The sequence below is a fragment of the Acipenser ruthenus genome, chromosome 5, assembly GCF_902713425.1.
Source record: "Acipenser ruthenus chromosome 5, fAciRut3.2 maternal haplotype, whole genome shotgun sequence".
NCBI lineage: Eukaryota > Metazoa > Chordata > Actinopteri > Acipenseriformes > Acipenseridae > Acipenser > Acipenser ruthenus.
This window is the reverse complement of record NC_081193.1, coordinates 26,912,784-26,931,470: the sequence shown is the minus strand read 5'-3', so window position 1 is coordinate 26,931,470 and position 18,687 is coordinate 26,912,784. Positions and strand designations below refer to the sequence as shown.

At 35.0% G+C, this 18,687-nt stretch overlaps 1 protein-coding gene across 1 annotated transcript in view; it reads left to right on the top strand.

The window, feature by feature from the left end:
- LOC131737108 (collagen alpha-1(XIX) chain-like) overlaps nt 1–18,687 on the top strand; it is a 106,286-nt gene that overhangs the window by 33,524 nt on the left and 54,075 nt on the right. The window contains exons 14-18 of the mRNA XM_059023921.1: nt 1,359–1,412; nt 2,182–2,217; nt 8,567–8,596; nt 8,892–8,918; nt 9,143–9,196. Coding sequence (XP_058879904.1) covers nt 1,359–1,412; nt 2,182–2,217; nt 8,567–8,596; nt 8,892–8,918; nt 9,143–9,196 — 201 coding nt within the window. The remainder of the gene's footprint in view (nt 1–1,358; nt 1,413–2,181; nt 2,218–8,566; nt 8,597–8,891; nt 8,919–9,142; nt 9,197–18,687) is intronic.

Here is an 18,687-nt window from a genome sequence, read left to right as displayed (position 1 = left end):
CTAGAGCTCTGACAAATTGTTTCATAAGGCCCAATTTGATGTGCAGTGGTGGCATCAGCACCTTCCGGGGGTCCCAGCCGTACTCATCATACTTCAAGGCGTCCAGCAAGGTCTTGATGCTGTTGTAATCCTCTTTGAGGTGCACCGAGTGAGCCAGGGGAAGAGACGGGTAGTTGTTACCATTATGGAGCAGCACGGCTTTGAGGCTCCTGGATGAGCTGTCAGTGAAGGACAGTATAACGAGAACATGATGGGAGACTACATTTGGGGGCTGATTCGTGAAAGTGATTTACAGTATAATCTTTATGTGAACGAAAAGACACAAATTCGCCCGTTTTCTCATTGGAAATAGGTCAATTTCAAAATATCACTGTCCTGGTCACAAAAGCAAAGTTTGTGGGGAATAATAGCCATTTTCTATACTTTTGAGGCATAAGCAATTAGGAAATAACACTTACTACCCAGGAACAAAAAAAAAAAAAAATTGTTACACAGTGTTATTATTATTGATTTATTTATTTATTTCTTAGCAGACGCCCTTATCCAGGGCGACTTACAATTGTTAAAAGATATCACATTGTTTTTATATACAACTACCCATTTATACAGTTTATACTGGAGCAATCTAGGTAAAGTACCTTGCTTAAGGGTACAGCAGCAGTGTCCCCACCTGGGATTGAACCCACAACCCTCCGGTCAAGAGTCCAGAGCCCTAACCACTACTCCACATTGCTGCCCTATTTATTAAGTAATTCATGTTTCATTTATATTAATTAATAATCTACTGATATAATCCTACACATTCATATTGCATCACTGTATGAATTTGTCTTTACAAGATTTATCTAATGTGTGTAGTGGGACGCTGACATGGGTTGCAGTAAATTCAGACACAGCTTGTTGTTAAATTAAGCACTTGTCCGTGAGTAATTACTTCTAGCATTTTATTCACAGTATTTATTCAGCAGTAACTTTCCCACCCCACAGTGCAAAGACCAACCTTTCTGATATTGGCCACAAAGTGGCAGGGAATCAAGCTCCACACCCTCTTACAGACCAGAGTGTGTATTGAAATTCTGTACTTGAAGTACTGGAATGGCAGAGATTGAATCAGACATCTCCCTGAAATGAACACCACAACTGTTTTGGCATATATGTTTACTGTTTTAGAAAAGGACATTAATATGCCTCCTCCCAACAGGTTTATGTTGCAAGTCTTATTAAGACTTGAGAATTAAGTGTACATGATTGATGATGACAACAACAGCATTGCTGGATGCACAATATGGTAACAGTTTATCAAATGATTTGTGATTCTTCTTTTATTTAAATGGTCTATGTTTGAATGTTTTAAACAGGGTTTGAAAGGTGATCCTGGCCCTCCTGGTCTTAGCGGCCCCATGGGTGAAAAAGTAAGTATGTCAGATCTGTACGTACATCTATATTTTTTTAAAAAATTCCAAGTCATTTTGACCTGAGTTTGTGTTTTCCAAATATGAACACAAAATGAACTTGGAATGAATAGAGATGTCAATACCATCGTCTAGCGGCACATTGTGTTTCTGTCATGTGTACATTGCACACTCGAATTGCATGAATGTAGGCCGCAGACAATCCTTCTGATTTTGTATTAGCAACTGCATTGAAATTAGGACTGTGTTACACTGGAAATAATCAGCAACATTTAACGCGTTGTTAAAAGAAATAATGCACTTGCTGTTGGTTCAAATTCAGTTTTTAGTATGGAACAGGAAGTGCTAGGGTGTTTCTTCCAAAAGAAGAACAATATGTAGTTTATGGTTATAATTGTTTGTTGTATTTTTGAATATGAGGTTAGTATGGAAAAAAGATGATACAGTTTCAAAATTACTGTCGGCACATACCATGGTAAACTTGCATTAGGGCTAGTAAGGAGAGTTACATTGTGTGTTACATGTTCATTGATTTTCTGCAGATTAAGAATCCTTGAGAGGCTGTTTTGTGGACATTTTAATTCTGCTCTTGCCCCAGTAAAATCTCTTTGCACAGTGCTAATTTACCTTTTTGAAACTAAATTGCAGGACTTATTGACTGTGTCTATTTCAATATATTTCACACATCGTGCTTTTACTGCAAGTTTATTGATCAATGATATACAACAAAGTCTCAGCTGATTCATTGTTTTTTTTATTTTTTTTATAGGGGGATATAGGTATTCCAGGTCCACCAGGTCTATCTGTAAGTGCATTCAGCAATTACTTTTTTATACATTCATTTTTCCATTAATAGCATAATTTAAATAAGAATCATGGGCTTTTTATATGGTACAGAATATACATATGCTATAATAATACATATTTTTGTATTGTATGCATAGCAACCTGTTTGTATGCATATAACTTTGTATGTTTATTATAATATTTTAACATTTGATATTTTATTGATTATATTTTATTGATTATTGATCCTTACACCTGCTTGTAGTGCAATGGCTCTCTTATTAACTAAAAATAAACAGATAGTACAGTATGTGTAGAGGACAAAATGCAAATGATTTAACTAAAGGTATGTACAGCTATGGCCAAAAGCTTTGCAGAATGAACTAATTTTGCTGAATAAAGTCAAATGAAACCTGCTGAATAATGTTAAGTTTACATATTGAATTACATATCGCTTTGTAGTTTTCCATATACTTAACGAAAAACTGACACAAATTGAAAAATTTGACATTTCAAAATCTAACATGAAATACTGTACTATTATGGCTTCTAGACTTTTGCGATATCATTTTGTAGTTTCTTTGATTCCATGATCTAAATTATGTTCATATAGTTTTTTTTTGTTTTTAAATTATGTTTCAATCCTAATATTTAATGTATGGCAAAACCTTTGGCCAGGGCTGTAGACTTTGGTGAACTGACACACTAGACTGCTGCACTAACAGCCCATGCCTGTAACCTGTCAAAGGAAGAACAGGTGAAAGGTAGAGCACTAAGGCTGTTTGTACAGTATATGACAGCCTTGTCTCCTGACATTCGATCCCCTGATTCTGGTTCCCAGGAAAATGACCATCCGTCTCTACGTTCCTTTGGACCAATCTCTTTCAGGAGTTACAAAATACTCACCCAGATGGCACCATGTGTTTATACAGAAGCCAGGAGTTAAATCAGTTGCAAGTACCCAGTAACTGCTTACTAAACAGATAACTGGAATGCCATTTTTAAAAGTCTTGTTAAAAGACGCTTGAGGGAAAAGGCAATACAGGACAAAGTCCTATGTTAAAGGGATACAAGCACATGTCCATTTTCAATTTACAACCCTAAATTGCCCTTCAGTGTGGGAGTGGTGGCCACAGGCTATGTAATTTTAAGCTTTAACGTTCTGTAAGAGGTTAACCAATCATACAAATATAAAAAGTATGACATATTTTACATGATATTTTTTGTCATGTCATGCAGACAGCAGCATATGTATGGGAGGAACATGCACTTATTTTTGGCACTTTTTTAAGTTGAAGAAAATGCTTTGATATGGTCTTGTCTTATCACAAATTAATATAACATGCTGTTGTTTAGCTTGTGCTAGCAGTAGCACATACAGGGCCGGATTAACGCATAAGCAAACTAGGCATGTGCCTAGGGCCCAAACTCAAGGGGGGCCCCAAAACGGTTATGTGTGCGTTTTTGTTTTTGTTTTTTTTGTTTTTTTACATATACATTTTCATTGTATTACATGTAACTACTGTTCAAAACCATCAAGCGTTCACGTCCAGCGGTCTCTGAATAAATTCAGCTGCATCGGCGTGGAATCATCAAGGGTACAGAATTCTATAGGGTAGGCCTACAGCCATCTACCATACGTAACACCTAAACTTACTTGTATGCCAAAACATTGGTGATTTCTCTGCTCTTGAGAAAAGGGCATTTTCTTTAATGAAACAAGTCAAAGCCCACCCGATCAACAAAAAAACACAGAAACATTGACAACTTTGCGTGCAGTAAACTGTAACATATCTGACTACACAACAATGTACAGGTATGTTTGTTTTTTAATATTTATTTTCGTGGACTATTGTGAAGCTACCGTTGGTGAAAAAAAGTTTAAACACCTTCATATGGTGTTCATTGTTTGTTTGAACTGTTGCCTTTTTATTCAGTAGCTAAATCAGTTAAAGCCATTGTCGAGCTGTGCTGCAGGATTTAACGTAAGCTTCATTTTTTTCCGGTTTTATTCTGAAATGTATATAGCATATCTCCTACAGTTTAATTTTCTGTCAGATTCATTCAGTTGTTCATAATAACTTCAAACTGAGAATTCTACCTGTTGTAAAATGGTGGAGGGCTAGTTATAAAGGCTATAATGTATATAGAGGTGTGTGTAGGTACTGTATATGTGTGTGTGGCTGTTTGTTCAGGGCTAGTGTATGCTTGCCTAGGGCCCAGTGATGGGTTAATCCAGCCCTAAGCACGTATTGTGGATTGTGATGGAGATACCAAAAAAGTGTTTTGCAACAGAGAGGTAGGTGCTTGCTGCAGTTTTATTTTGCAACTCAGCCCTGGCCAGGATAAGATTAAACCTCACACTGACTTCAAACAGCATTCTCGTTCAGTTATCAGACACAGAAAAGCAGGATCGGTGTGCTTGGTGTAATGGTCCTGTATGATGGCGCCAGTAATACGAGACCCTTGTGCCCTGGTATTGGTGACCTGCGATGCAAATGTTTTGCTTGGAAGTGCTCTCGACACGTAACATTGTACATGTGACTACATGAACTATCATATTTTTACAGGTACTTATCAACAATGTACATTCACTATTAGTATGCAAAAGAGCAAGTTTGACGTCTTTTATTATCAGGATAACACAGAATGTTTAGAAGTAGTGATTATTTTTACAACAGTTATTTGATGTAAGTATTTCATGCGTAACAATCAGAGGTCATTTTTGCATCTGTGTTTATTTGCTCTACATATGATTGTATTACAAAGAGGAGTGACTGAACAAGAATATCAGTTTCATCACCCACGACAAGGACTAGTATATTTTATGAATCATTTTTTAATGGCAGGACTGTCAGTGAAACACTGGGTAAATGTTTCAAATAGTTTCTGGATATTTGTATCCATTTCCCAGAAAAGTCAGCAGGTTTTGAAACCGTACTCTTTGTAATTGGATGCTGTCTGAAACATGGAAAGATATTGCTTAAGTAGATGAACAAATAAAGTATTTAACACTGTCCAGTCATTACCAAATGCAAACATCTCTGTCCAGTCCTGAGTTTATTAACTAATGTGACCTCTAACCTCTATTGACATGTCAGATACTTAACCTTAGACATGTCACCAGAAAGTGAGTTCTCTTGAATTGTTTTCAAGTCAGATGTCTTCATAATTTCATTATTTTCTTTCTATGTGTGATTGCTGAATCCGTTACCAGGCAACAGGAATACACAAAGGAACTTTTTTTAGTTTTTGAAAGGATTAGATTAATAATCGTTTTCATGTATTTATATTTTAATTTTTAACCTTTAACAATTATTATTTTAAAGTACAAATGACAAAAGCACACACACACACATATATATATATATACACACACACACACAGATGAACCACGCTTAATATCATACCCCGTTTATTATCACGATTTTTCAAAAACCAGTCGCCATGCACCATAGGTTATTTGAGAAATTACCTCTCTCATCTCACAAACCAGCTTATTGTCACGTTTTGTGCAGCCTGTCAAATTCTGTGTGGCAGGCTTATACTAAATAACCACAAGTTAAATTAATTTTCAAAATGACCAATAATCATCTCGGCTGATAATTTGACATTGTGTGCAGCCTATCAAATGCTGCATCGGTGGTCTTAACGGGATACAGTTCAGTTACAAAACACTAACGTCACTAAAGTGTTATTCAATAGGGTCGAACCAAATCAAACAAAGTCAGCACTTAGCGAACGAGGACACGAAAGCATTCGCGGTAATAAAACACGAGAAAAATTCCAAGCGAAATCTAGCAGTACCAAAACATGCCCTTTTCACCTTTCAAAAAGCAGCGATCGCTTGTTGACTAGAAGTGGGTTGTGAAGGGGGACTACTCAATTCAAGCTTTAAATCAAATCGAAAGACTTTCGCAGGACCGGATTTTATAGTCAACTTCAAACTTGTCGAAAGCTATCGCGTATTAAGCAAATAGTAAAAAAATAAATAAATAACACTAAACATCCTGATATTTGCAAAAGAAAAAAAAAAAAACATGCCTCAAGACGCTCCACAGACGTATCGAACACTTGCAGACAACACTGAATAATTTAAAATTAATGATTTACAGTATCAAATATTAGTATATGTATTATTCCTATTATTATCATATGTGTTTGTGTGTTTGTAGCACCCTAAACGAAACACGAACAAGACCGTTTTCTTCTTTAGCCTATTTTATTATTTTTTTTGTTTTTGACACAGTTCGAGTTAAATGTTTTATAAAACAATACGTATTATTTATTTAATACGTACAAACAATAAACTTGTCTATTCACGGAGAGGTTTGCTTAAAGCAATGTCTCTATCAGTGATGGTAAAGCTTTTTAGATATATTTTCTTGTATTTTATATCTTTGTAGCAAGCTACAACTGCGGACGGTACACTTTTTTTAAGTCTATGGACATATTCATCCATGATCTGCGACGTCACCTACCTCTGTTCAAATTATTCATTTCTTAAAGGCACAGTGTTTCATTACATTGAACTTCGATCAAACTCAAGGCTAACAAATGTAAACAAACTAGAATATTAATAAAGAATGTATGAATGTTTTAGCCACTTTAAAGGTATAAACTTTTAGTTTTAAACATTTGGCTACTCTCGTAAAGTACTTCAACATGTTGGCCTACACAGAAACATTATGAAGCCCAAATTCTCGACATGTAAGAAAAAGCCCATTGTTCCAAGGGAGCACATTTTGGCTATACCGTGTCAGCATGCCAAGCGGTCCCCTCGAAACATATAAATCCGTGTAGAGAACAAAATTACATAATACCTATAAAGGTCATCTCAGAAGCATCAAGATGAAGTTTTTAAATTTGCTTTGGGTTTTCGGCAGAATAAATAATAATAATAATAATAATAATAATAATAATAATAATAATAATAATAATAATAATAATAATAATAATAACAAATACAACTACCCGGACTCTGTCTGTTTTAAAAACTTTTTTAAAAATTTTTTCACGGCACTGAACAGCATTTCATTCGACTTCTTATTGTATGATGTACCAGTACTGATCCTGGCGACAGTGTTACTTTGGTTTTTGGATGTTCTATTCACTGTGTGTGTGTGTGTGTGTGTGTGTGTGTATATATATATATATATATATTTATTTTTCTTAATCAGCATTTTAATTTATAATACTCGCTAACCTTTTTTTTTTTTTAATCTTCGTTCTTGTGCAGTTACTATACAGCTTTGTCCACAACAGGGCTCTGGGCAGCACCGTGCCAGTCGGGTATGAGGATGCTGGCATTGCATGGTGCTGACACAAGCCAGGGCACGGTATGGATTTTTACAAAAATCATGAAAAAATAATTAATAATAATAATGATAATAATAATAATAATAATAATAATAATAATAATAATAATAATAATAAACATATTTTTATAATTATTACTACTAATAGTAGTTGTATGCAATAGCATTCATTCACTGATATTTAAACGAAACAGTAGTATAACACAGATTTTTATATATTTTTTTTTTCTTTCCTGGCTGTCTTCGCCTGTCTTTTCGCATGTTATCGCCTTGTTTCCGCCCTTTCAAAATGTCACAGATACCGGCTGGGGATTGGTCATGTTTTCATGTTGCTTTCGGCGGTCCCTTCTACTCCTGCAAACCTTCTCTCCGCCTATTTCACGGATTGGAAATGGCTAGTTTTGGTTTTGTGATAAAGAAAATGCGGTATGGAAACTAGCGATATTATTGAATAAATACTCTTTCGCAAGAGCGATCAGGGTTTGATTTGGTCCGGCCCATAGTCAGTCTTATACAAGTGCACATAAAAAAACACCAAGGTCAACGCCTAATTGATAGCTCTCATCAGTCGACAATTCATGCCTTTTAGATAATGACACAAACTGTTTCGTTCCAGTTAATGATACAACACGTATTTGTCCTGTAGTAAACTATATGCATTTGTTTAAATGTAAAGAACGACTAAATGTACAGTATTAAAATGTACAGTATTAAAATGTACAGTATTAAAACACTGCTCTTAGTTTTCTTTATTTTTCGCACTCGTAATGTGCTGTCATAGGCAAACATGAAACCCGCTTTATATCATGACCCACTTTATATCACAAATTATGCCTGCAAGGCAATCATGATATAAAGCGGGTTCATCTAATGGAGATTTTTATATTCATATCTGTTTCCAAAAAATATGTATCTTCCTTGGATATATTGACTAACATCACTTTCAATTTGAATCCAGTCAAAATATATCTAAATAGCTATTATTAAAAATTGACTTACAAAAAACTCACCAAGCATTGCCTGTAACATGCAACCTTTATTTTCTTTTAGTGTCAATCTGAAGGACTGAAGGGAGAACCAGTAAGTATTCATATTAAATCTGAATCAAAATTCAGTTACAGTTTTTAAAAAATGACTTAAAAAGATTGAACTTAATTTTCAAACCAATTGCAATGCACTCACTGTACCTGTACATTAATGCTGTATGGCTATAGCCTATGTGCATTCCTGATTCTTGGATTTCTTTCTAAGCAGCATGTACACTATTATTGTACATTATAGAACATCTAAAGCTAAAAATGCTATTTTGTTATAGTTGTATTTGAAGTATTTTTTTTTTTCAAATCTAATTAAAGTCTTTTTTTTTCTTTAATAGGGTTTACCTGGTCCATTGGGAGAAAAGGTAATTATATTGGCTTCCAGATGTATAAAGTTAAAATATATCTCCTCAGAAGCCTGTGACTCATGAGTTGTTGTCTGAGTCACAAGATCCAAGTTCGGAATGAACATTTAGCCCAGACATCTGCCTCTGTGACTCACAAACAAAGACACAAGCTACAGGCTTAAAGAATGCCATACCGACCAATGAATCTGATATGTTATGTTTGCTAATATTTATATTTGCAGGGTCCACCAGGGCCAGAAGGTCAGCCAGGTTCACCAGGCAAGGAAGGTCAAAGGGTGAGTAAACTTTGTTAACATTTGCGCAGTGTGTTAACTGTCTTAACTGAGATACTGGCAGCTGTGGAAGACAAGGAGCATACTTGAGACTAGAAAACGATCTGGGGATTCTAATTTAACGACATTTAATAATTGATACATTCCTGAGTGCACTTCCTGCTGTGACTGACAGCACAGACGATGGACTTATATAGATAATGAATCACATTAGCCAAACATATTCTCAACATCCTATACTGGAAATGTGATCTTGAGGAGTTTACACACCACTCAAATCTGACTCTTGTGAAAATAATCAGGTTGTGTAGTGTTTCCTTAATCGTGTGTGGTGGTCAGCTTCATACACGTTCGAATGAACCATGCCAGCTTACTGAACTGTCGTTAACCTGAAAGGTGACCACACCACACTCCCTGAGCTGGCTACTTTTTTTTTTTTTTTGTCTGCTGATTGTTACGAACATGTAATGTGCTTTTAAATGTTTTCAAGGACCTTTAGAGATTGAGGACACTCTTGGCAAATGTTGCATCTGTCATATATGATTACCCTTTCAATTAGTGCTATTTTTATAGGTTTCAGAATAAAATGTGGTTCTCCAATGTCATATGAACTAATTCATTGAAAGCATTTTCATTCTGCCCTTAGGAAAATATGTGTAATGGGATAGAAAACAAATAAAAATGAATTGTGTTTTGGCAGGATAAAGTGAAAGTCACAAGTGCCTTGATGTTTTGCTTGTTATGCTTCAGTTTTATGCTTTAAACACTTGATTGTACCTGACCACATCTAATCAAAAAAATGACATAAGTCATGGTCTGCAAAGATTGTATCTGTACCTGCTGTCCTGTCTGTTCTCAGACATGTACAAAAGCACACATAAAAAATTATTAAAGAAGACCAATGTACTGGAAACACTTCAGGTAAGCTTTGTAAATAGACTAATATTCTACAAGTTGCCATACTAAAATTGTAATTGACAAAAAGTAACCAAAAACAGGCTATACTCAACAAATTGGTGATCAAGTATAAACTCAGCAACTGCAGCTAAAGTGTTAAACAACATGGTAAAGAGAATAAGACAAGGTCTCGCAATGGCTGACCTTTTATAGAAATTCATGACAACATCTTGCCCGGTTCCAATAAATATTTTCTTAATTGGTTAAGGTTCATATATTTCTGTATGAAGGCTTTACTGGGATTAAATCATATCTTCCTTATGGTTACAAATTGGCATCAAGTTTTCATTCAGAAAGAACAATAAACACGTCTGGGAATACAAAATGTGACACATAGTTTTGCTTCATTAACAATAATAAGGATCCAATCTTAGTTAGAGAGCAGGAAAACGGGAGGACTGCACGCTGCTTCCTATTTATAACTACTCTTTGGTGGCTGGACAGCTTCCTCATGACTGCAAATGCACTAACGTTTCTGCTATTTTTAAAGATAGGAATCACACGCAGACTTCTAACTTGTCGGTCGACCTGTGTTCAAAACATTTTTGGCAAGTTTTATCTAGCAATGGCTTTCAAAACATACAGTACAACAGGATTTAAAACCTCACATGTGTTATTTTCAGGAACAGAGAACCTCCACAGCTTCTGTTTGGCCTCATTTAATTATTACATTTACATTTACTAGCAGTGATACAAAAAAACATGTTATAAGGAGGTATTGGAATGAAATTGTGCTTTGTGGGATTTGAATCTAATTCTGTTTAGTCAAGTCCAAGTAGAGCCCCAAGTTCTTAACAATGGGGAGTCAGTCATGGAATTAGTGTCTATAGATCAAACCAATCAGCTTTCAATCTACAGCTCTTTGTTGCCAGCCTGAATAAAGAACTAGCATGTAAGTAAATTCATAGAACATAAATGCACTTGCATACTAGATGATGATTTCCATTAGTGGCCCAGTACTCATAGCTAGAAATGTTGCTTTCTTCAGGCATTATTTTGGGGCCATTATAATATAATCTTTCAGAGTTTTAACAACTAAATAATTAACCAATGCTAGTTTTTTTATGCACTCCCTGGAGACTATATTGTTTATTTATTAAAATCATTTAAAGTGTGGTTTAAATAGGAAGAAATGTTATTTTGTGCTAACCCAAGATCATTTTCTTGACTAGTTAAAAGGCATCCCGGAGGCTTGCCACACAAGGAGACTGCTACTTTTACCTTTGATTCAGTTCCTCAAAGGCTATGGTAGTATGAAAGCATGAAATCAAAATATCCATGGACAACTTGAGGCTGTAAGAAGATTTATGTATAAATAATATACATATTAATGTATAACATACATTACATACTGTGCAAGTCTAAGCTGACAGTTGCATAACACAAGACATATATTTTGGATCTAATTAAATGTTAGTAATGGTTACCTGCACTAGAAACACCTGAAGGTGTATTTGCTGTCACAACTCCTTTCATAGAAAACAGGATTTTTATTTTTGTATTTGAACCCCATTTTTTGTTAGTCGGTAGTTATTAACTACAACTAGAATAGAATTCCCATAGCTGCCAATACTGTATAACCACTGGAGGATTCAGGATAAAAACAGTTAAATATTTTTCATCAGTTGATAACTGCTATAGCCTCCCACCCACCAGCTTTACCTAATAGGTTCATGTCACAAATCAACTGTTCCTGGAATATCATTGTGTTGTAATAATTTTCAAACAAAGTAAACTCAGCCTTGATCATGCTTAGCAAGTATATAATAATTTGTTGTATACCAATTTGTACAGATTCAAGCCTGTCTTATGTGGAGGCTGTGTGGTCCAGTGGTTAAAGAAAAGGCCTTGTAACAGGAGGTCTCCATTTCAAATCCTGGCTCACTCACTGTGTGACCCTGAGCAAGTCACTTAACCTCCTTGTGTGTCGTCTTTTGGGTGAAACGTTGTTGTAAGTGACTCTGCAGCTGATGCATAGTTCACACACCCTAGTCTCAGTAAGTCGCCTTGGATAAAGTCATCTGCTAAATAAACAAATAATGTGCGAGTAGAACATTATCATTAAAAAGTTCATAGTACAAGGTCATCATATGAATGAAATTACATCAATATAAACAGACTTCCTTGGATTTAAAAAAGTTTTATGTTAAGTTTAACAAACTGGGAAATAGTTATCTCATGTAAAGAGGTTGCTACCAGCTGCTATAGAAAGTTGTCAGTCAGTAAAGCTTTACTGCCATGTAACATAAGCAGGCCTAGCAGACATGACCATTCAAGCCATTACTGGCATGCATTACTATATATTCTATACATCGAATATAATAAAATTACAAAACTAACCAATTCATTTCAGTTGATTTATATTACTTTTGGTTCTGTATAATGTCTGGCTGAGATGCCAACCACTTACGATAACAGCTGCCTATGAGTGTGGGGGATGAGAAGAACCTACACAGATACCGTACTTTATGATAAATTCAGATTTATTTACTCAGTTATAACATTCTTTTAAAAACATTTTGCTTTTTAATACATTATTTGAGCCCAATATGTCTGGTCTTAAACAAACCACCTCCCATATTGGTAACAAACAGAACTAATGATTGAACACACTTGTTCGTAAAATCTTAGAACTTTCTTAGTTCAATAGAAAAACGCTTCAACATGTGTGCAGACAGAAAGATAATTTCAAAATATGTCATCTATAAACTTTGTTTTACTGCAGTATGTGTGATTAACTAAATATGTATGCAGTTAATGGATCCAAGGAAGATGAGTATTTTGTGTGCAATAATGATATATGTTACATTATTACATGTGTTGTAATAAGAGCCGAAGAAGTCCATGATGGTCTTATAAAGTAAAGGAAAGTGCGTTAGAAATGTCCAATATTTGCAATATACCATACTAAATGTATTTATTTATTTTAATGTTTATTTTAACTTGGTTTCCAAGTATTACCAGAATACAGTTTAAAGCTGTTCTTAATCTAGAGTTAAAACAAAGTTGTAATGATATAGTGCTCAAATTCCCGGGTCTTTACAGTTGTCTGTTATCCATTAGGAAAGGCATGCTGGATCTCTGGCAGGTGTCAATAAACTGTGACTTGTAACTTGTCCATGTGTCACTTTATCAACAAATGGAAAAGGCACACAAAGGGTATCTATATATATTAAAACAAGTGACAGCTTTAGAGACTAGGTGGCTCAGATCAGCATTGTGTTGTTTTAGCAAATGCACAATTTCCGATGAGAGCTGGCTTTAACATATCTGTTTTGGAAGCTCAGTACTAATTGCTTGTTTTCCTTAAGATTACTCTGCTGCATAATTATATCTTTTGATTTCACATATTATAAGCACCATGATTCTCAAAGCTATTTACTCCAAAACATAATTTTAAAATAAATAAATAAATAAATAAATAAATAAATAACTTAAGACTGTTTACAAGTGCCTAAATTAAATGAGTTGTATATTTCTGGTTTGGTGACATTATGGGTTAATTGTTTCTGTCTGACAAAAAGCAGAGGGGTACAATAAATTCAGTTGGTGCTGCTTACAAGAAAGCAGTCTTATACCACACTAATCTGGATCAACAGTACACATTAACTTAGATATTAGGAAAAGCATATTAAATAATACTGAATATATTAAATAATATATAGTATATAACAATAATATTGTTCTGTATCCTGTAGATTGTGTTTAAAAGTAAGTTATTTCAAAACTACTCTTGACTGGAGGCAATGTAAAGTTGAAGCTTTAGATGACTGGTAAGTTACCAGAATCATGGAGGAACAGTTTATTACGGCAGCCTATGTACGCTATATGATATCTTCCAAACAAACACCCTGCAGCCCTTGACATTTGTATCCTTAATAGCATTTAAAGATGGCTCTTATTTAAGTCCAACATGGAAAGAGATAAAGCAAAATTAGTAACTCAGCATTTGTTTTTGTGGCATCGATAATAATGACTTACAGCATCTATGACAGTTGATTATTTATAAGAACTAACAATAACTGTTCTGGAGAACACAAATATGCAGATTAGACAAAAAATGCAAAGAGACTGAAAACACAGATATACAGTATGTACTGTACAGTAGCAGAAGTTAGTCATATGCACCTAATAATGCATAACCAGATGACACATTGTGAAGAATTTACAGGTCTCTTTGTTAGACTGTGTGGTCCAGTGGTTAAAGAAAAGGGCTTGTAACCAGGAGGTCCCCGGTTCAAATCCCACCTTAGCCACTGACTCATTGTGTGACCCTGAGCAAGTCACTTAACCTCCTTGTGCTCCGTCTTTCGGGTGAGACGTAGTTGTAAGTGACTCTGCAGCTGATGCATAGTTCACACACCCTAGTCTCTGTAAGTCGCCTTGGATAAAGGCGTCTGCTAAATAAACAAATAATAATAATAATAGACAGCTGAGGTTTTACTACTGGATTTCCACGCACTTGATTTATGATTTACGTCTGATGAAAAGGGTGAATTTATCTTTCATACCAAGGATACTGCTGGCTTTATTACTCTTTTTCTTTTTATTCCAACAGATGAAAGGGTAGTAATTGTGCTACTAGAATAATTGCCATGGATCTGCGTATTTGGCAGTTATATAGAACATGTACACCAAATACATCAGCTGTATTAGTTAGTTGTAAGTGATGTAGAAGAGAAGGACATTGAAAGAGGGAGGGTGTTTAATTACACGTTCTCCGGGAACTGGATACACAACAGGGAACGAGGGATTATGAGAAATAATCCGCTGGCTGACACAGGGTACATAGCACAGGAGCTGAAAGCAAGTCATTTATGTAGCTGTTCCATCACAAGGTGGATTCTTTTTAATGATGCATTGTTAACAATTGACATGTTCCTAAATATACTGCATCCTGAGGTGGAAAAAAAAATCCCAGGTTTATCGGTATATCTGACGGCAGCCGTCCATTTTAGGAGGGAAGCAAGGCAAAGTGGTGACACTGAATGAGAAAGACTAATTATTAAATATTATGTCATGTTTAGAATATTGACTGTTTACCCAAAAGCAGTTTGTAACCAGTGTGGGACAGGAAAAAAATTACACGCAAATACACAATAGACATAGCTTAAGAAAACTGAGATGTTTATTTGGATCCATGGAACCTAGCGACACAGCCTTTCATACGTGTGGCACCTTGGCAGTTCCAAATTTAATTTAAAAAGGTTAAAACCCCTATTTATTAAAGGCGTATACAATTGTAATTATAGGTAGAGGGGACTTTTTGTCTAATACTTTTTTTGGGAATGTTGGTGGAGCTGGCTGGTGTTGGCATGGGCCTGCAGGTCCCTTATGCTGTCCCCACATTTTCATAAATATTAAGATATGAAGAGCCAAAGTGAATATTGTATGATGCTAACATTCTGTTAAGCTGTCCTTGATACATTGCCAAGCAGCTGTCAGCTTTGCAGCTCCTTTTCTGGCCTGCTCTTAACCCCTTACTGGAACAAATCCGATTTTAGTTCAGATCTCAGAATATGAAGGACCCCAAGGAGCTTTAAGCCCTGGCATTTTAAAATATATGGAAACCGCAAGAGACATTTGGAGGATTTTGAGTAGATTTATGTCAACACATGATAATGGCGACATACACTTTAAATTGTATACATTAAGTAGAAATATATATATATATATATATAGATTTATTTATTTATTTTAGAATAAATGTATCTTTATCTTACAGACATTTTCTTCTATGATGAGAAATTCAGTATACATTATTTAAATGAAGAGAAATTGTGCAGCCATAATATTGTTGTATGCTGGTGTACACCATCAATTTTTCCAGTTTTCTAGTCCTGAAATCACTCAATTTACCGCCTGTTGTGCATACACTTGGTAAATTACATTCACAGCTGTTGGTACCTTCAAGATATTTTTTTATTCTTTTATTCTTAATTGGGGAAATTGTATCACTGTTACTAAATAATTATTTTCCATTCTTATGGTCCTATAATATAATACAAAAAATGCTTAGTTATTCAGCTTTCGTGTTACTTATATTCATGATAATAGCTTTCATCACTTGCCCTGCAGTACTCTAAGCTGCATTTCTTTTTATATAATTACATAGACATAAGCACTCTACCCATTTATTTGTGTGTACACAATTTTAGTTTTTTTGGGTTGCATATGTTGTGTGAAATAACTGTACAGCTATCTTGTTATTAGGGTTAGATGATAATGGTGTTTTACAGATGGAAGGTAATAACATTGATAAATATGTGCTTTAAAGGAACAAGATTCAAAACTCTTAGCACACTCGGCCACACTTGGACTAAGTTGGGGTTTGAATTAAAATACCTATGCAATACTTAACCCAACCAAAACCAGTTATTTAAATGAAGCCTCATTGCCAATACTTTATACAGAAGAATTTGAGGATGAGTGTGTTGTTATAGCAGTGGGCAGAACTTTTTCACGACTGGTAAGTCTGTTCAGTTCAGTTCAGAACAGAACGATTGCTGCACTGTTCTCCAAATGTCTTTGACATTCTCATCCGGGCATAGTCACCATTTTCATGTGTGCTACTTCAGTGGTTTCTGTGCTTGAAATACAAAGCAAGTGGGTACAGTATATAGGGTTTATGTGTATATAAGTATATGTAGGGATGAGTAAAATGCATATGAGGCAAATGGCATGTTCCTTGCTTGAGTATAAAAATGTGATTGGTGGTCTCTTCAGGTCTCACTAATTTCCTTATTTACTATGTGCAAGCAGAGAGACACTGGTTTCAATTTTCAGTATTCAAATCACCCATCAGATTTAGAACGGGAGGTGATCACTCTTCACATCAATTTGGAGGATTTAAGATGCCATAAATAAATATACTATCTATTTATTTATTTATTTGTTTGTTTATATATATATATATATATATATATATATATATATATATATATATATATATATAAAATAAAAAAAAAACATTGCTATAGCCATTAAGTATCCCGGAGAGTAATTGGATTGTAACAAAAAAAACTGTTTCTGATGTTATTAATAGCTCTTGTGCGAGAGGTTAATTATCCAGGATTACTTTAGACTTTGGTGACATTATACTTTTGAAAGGGTAATTCTCTGCTTCTCCATTTAAATCATCTAAATGAGTGGAGTCTCATTTCTAAAAGTAGGAAGCAGCTGCGCCTCACCTGTGTTTAGAGTAGTTACAGGATGAAATGAAGAGTGGCTACGAGAATTAAGGAGACAGTGTGGTCCAGTGGTCCAGTGGTTAAAGTGCAGGGCTTGTAACCAAAAGGTTGTCATTTCAAATCCCACCTCTTCCTCTGACTGACTCGTTGTGTGACCCTGAGTAAGTCTCTTAACCTCCTTGTGCGGATGAGATGTTAAATCAATGTCCTGTTGTAAGTGACTCTGCATATAATGCACAGTTCACAGCCTACCTCTGTAAAGTGCTTTGTGATGGTCCACTATGAAAGGTGCTATATAAAAATATTATTATTATTATTATTATTATTATTATTATTATTATTATTATTATTATTATTATTATTATTATTAAGTAGAAGAACATTTTGTTGAGCATGCAGAAAAATATGGGGGCAGAAAGTAGAAATACTTCTTCCTTGTAACTTTCAGCCTAACTTTGGCTGGGACCAAATCAAAACATTGACAACCCGCTAATCGCACTTAACAAAACTGTATTTAATAGTGTTTTCTTTTTATTGTAAGTATCTTATTTCTTCTACTCATAAAAAGGAAACGCTATCAAATACAGTTTTGTTAAGTGCGATTAGCGGGTTGTCAAAGTTTTGATTTGGTCCCAGCCTTTGTCAGTATAATTTTTGTATTAATTTGTGCTTTCTTAAAAGTGCTATCATTTCCAAAATACAGATTGGTTCTGCTCCATCAATCATGGGGGTTCCATGCGAGTTTTTTTTTTAACTCGAGACATTTACACGAGAAAAATGTCTTGTGTAAAATGCTCTTTGGGGTTTCCATTCGCTCAGTTTATTAAACTGGGATTTTCACCCGACGTCATGCAAATGAATGGGAAAGGTGGGGGTTGATATGTAAATTAACTATGCGTAAAGTACTTGTGCTGTTTTTGAAGATTACTAGTGACATTTTGTGAAAATGTGGTTTCCATGCACAGAGAACTGGTACACGAGTGAATCTAAGCTGCTGTAATATAGCAAAATACCCTGTGCCTGCTTGGTTAATAATGTGCTTTACTGCTCTTGACCAAATTGTTTTTCAATTTGAGGAGGCTCGTGCTGTCAAAGATGCTCTCGTTTCTTTTAACTTGTGTTGAATTTACTGCTTTGTTAAATATTAATGATGAAAACAAATAAAACACAATCAATATGTGCATTTGCAATTTTATTTGGTCAGTTCTGAGAGGGCATCAACAACTTGGATGTTGTTGCGCTATCAAGCTGACTTATGACATCCAGTTCACCAACTATATTTATTAACGTGGAGGGCAGACGCACGTTGTCTTTGGACATAGCTGGGATCAAAAAAAGGACGGGAAT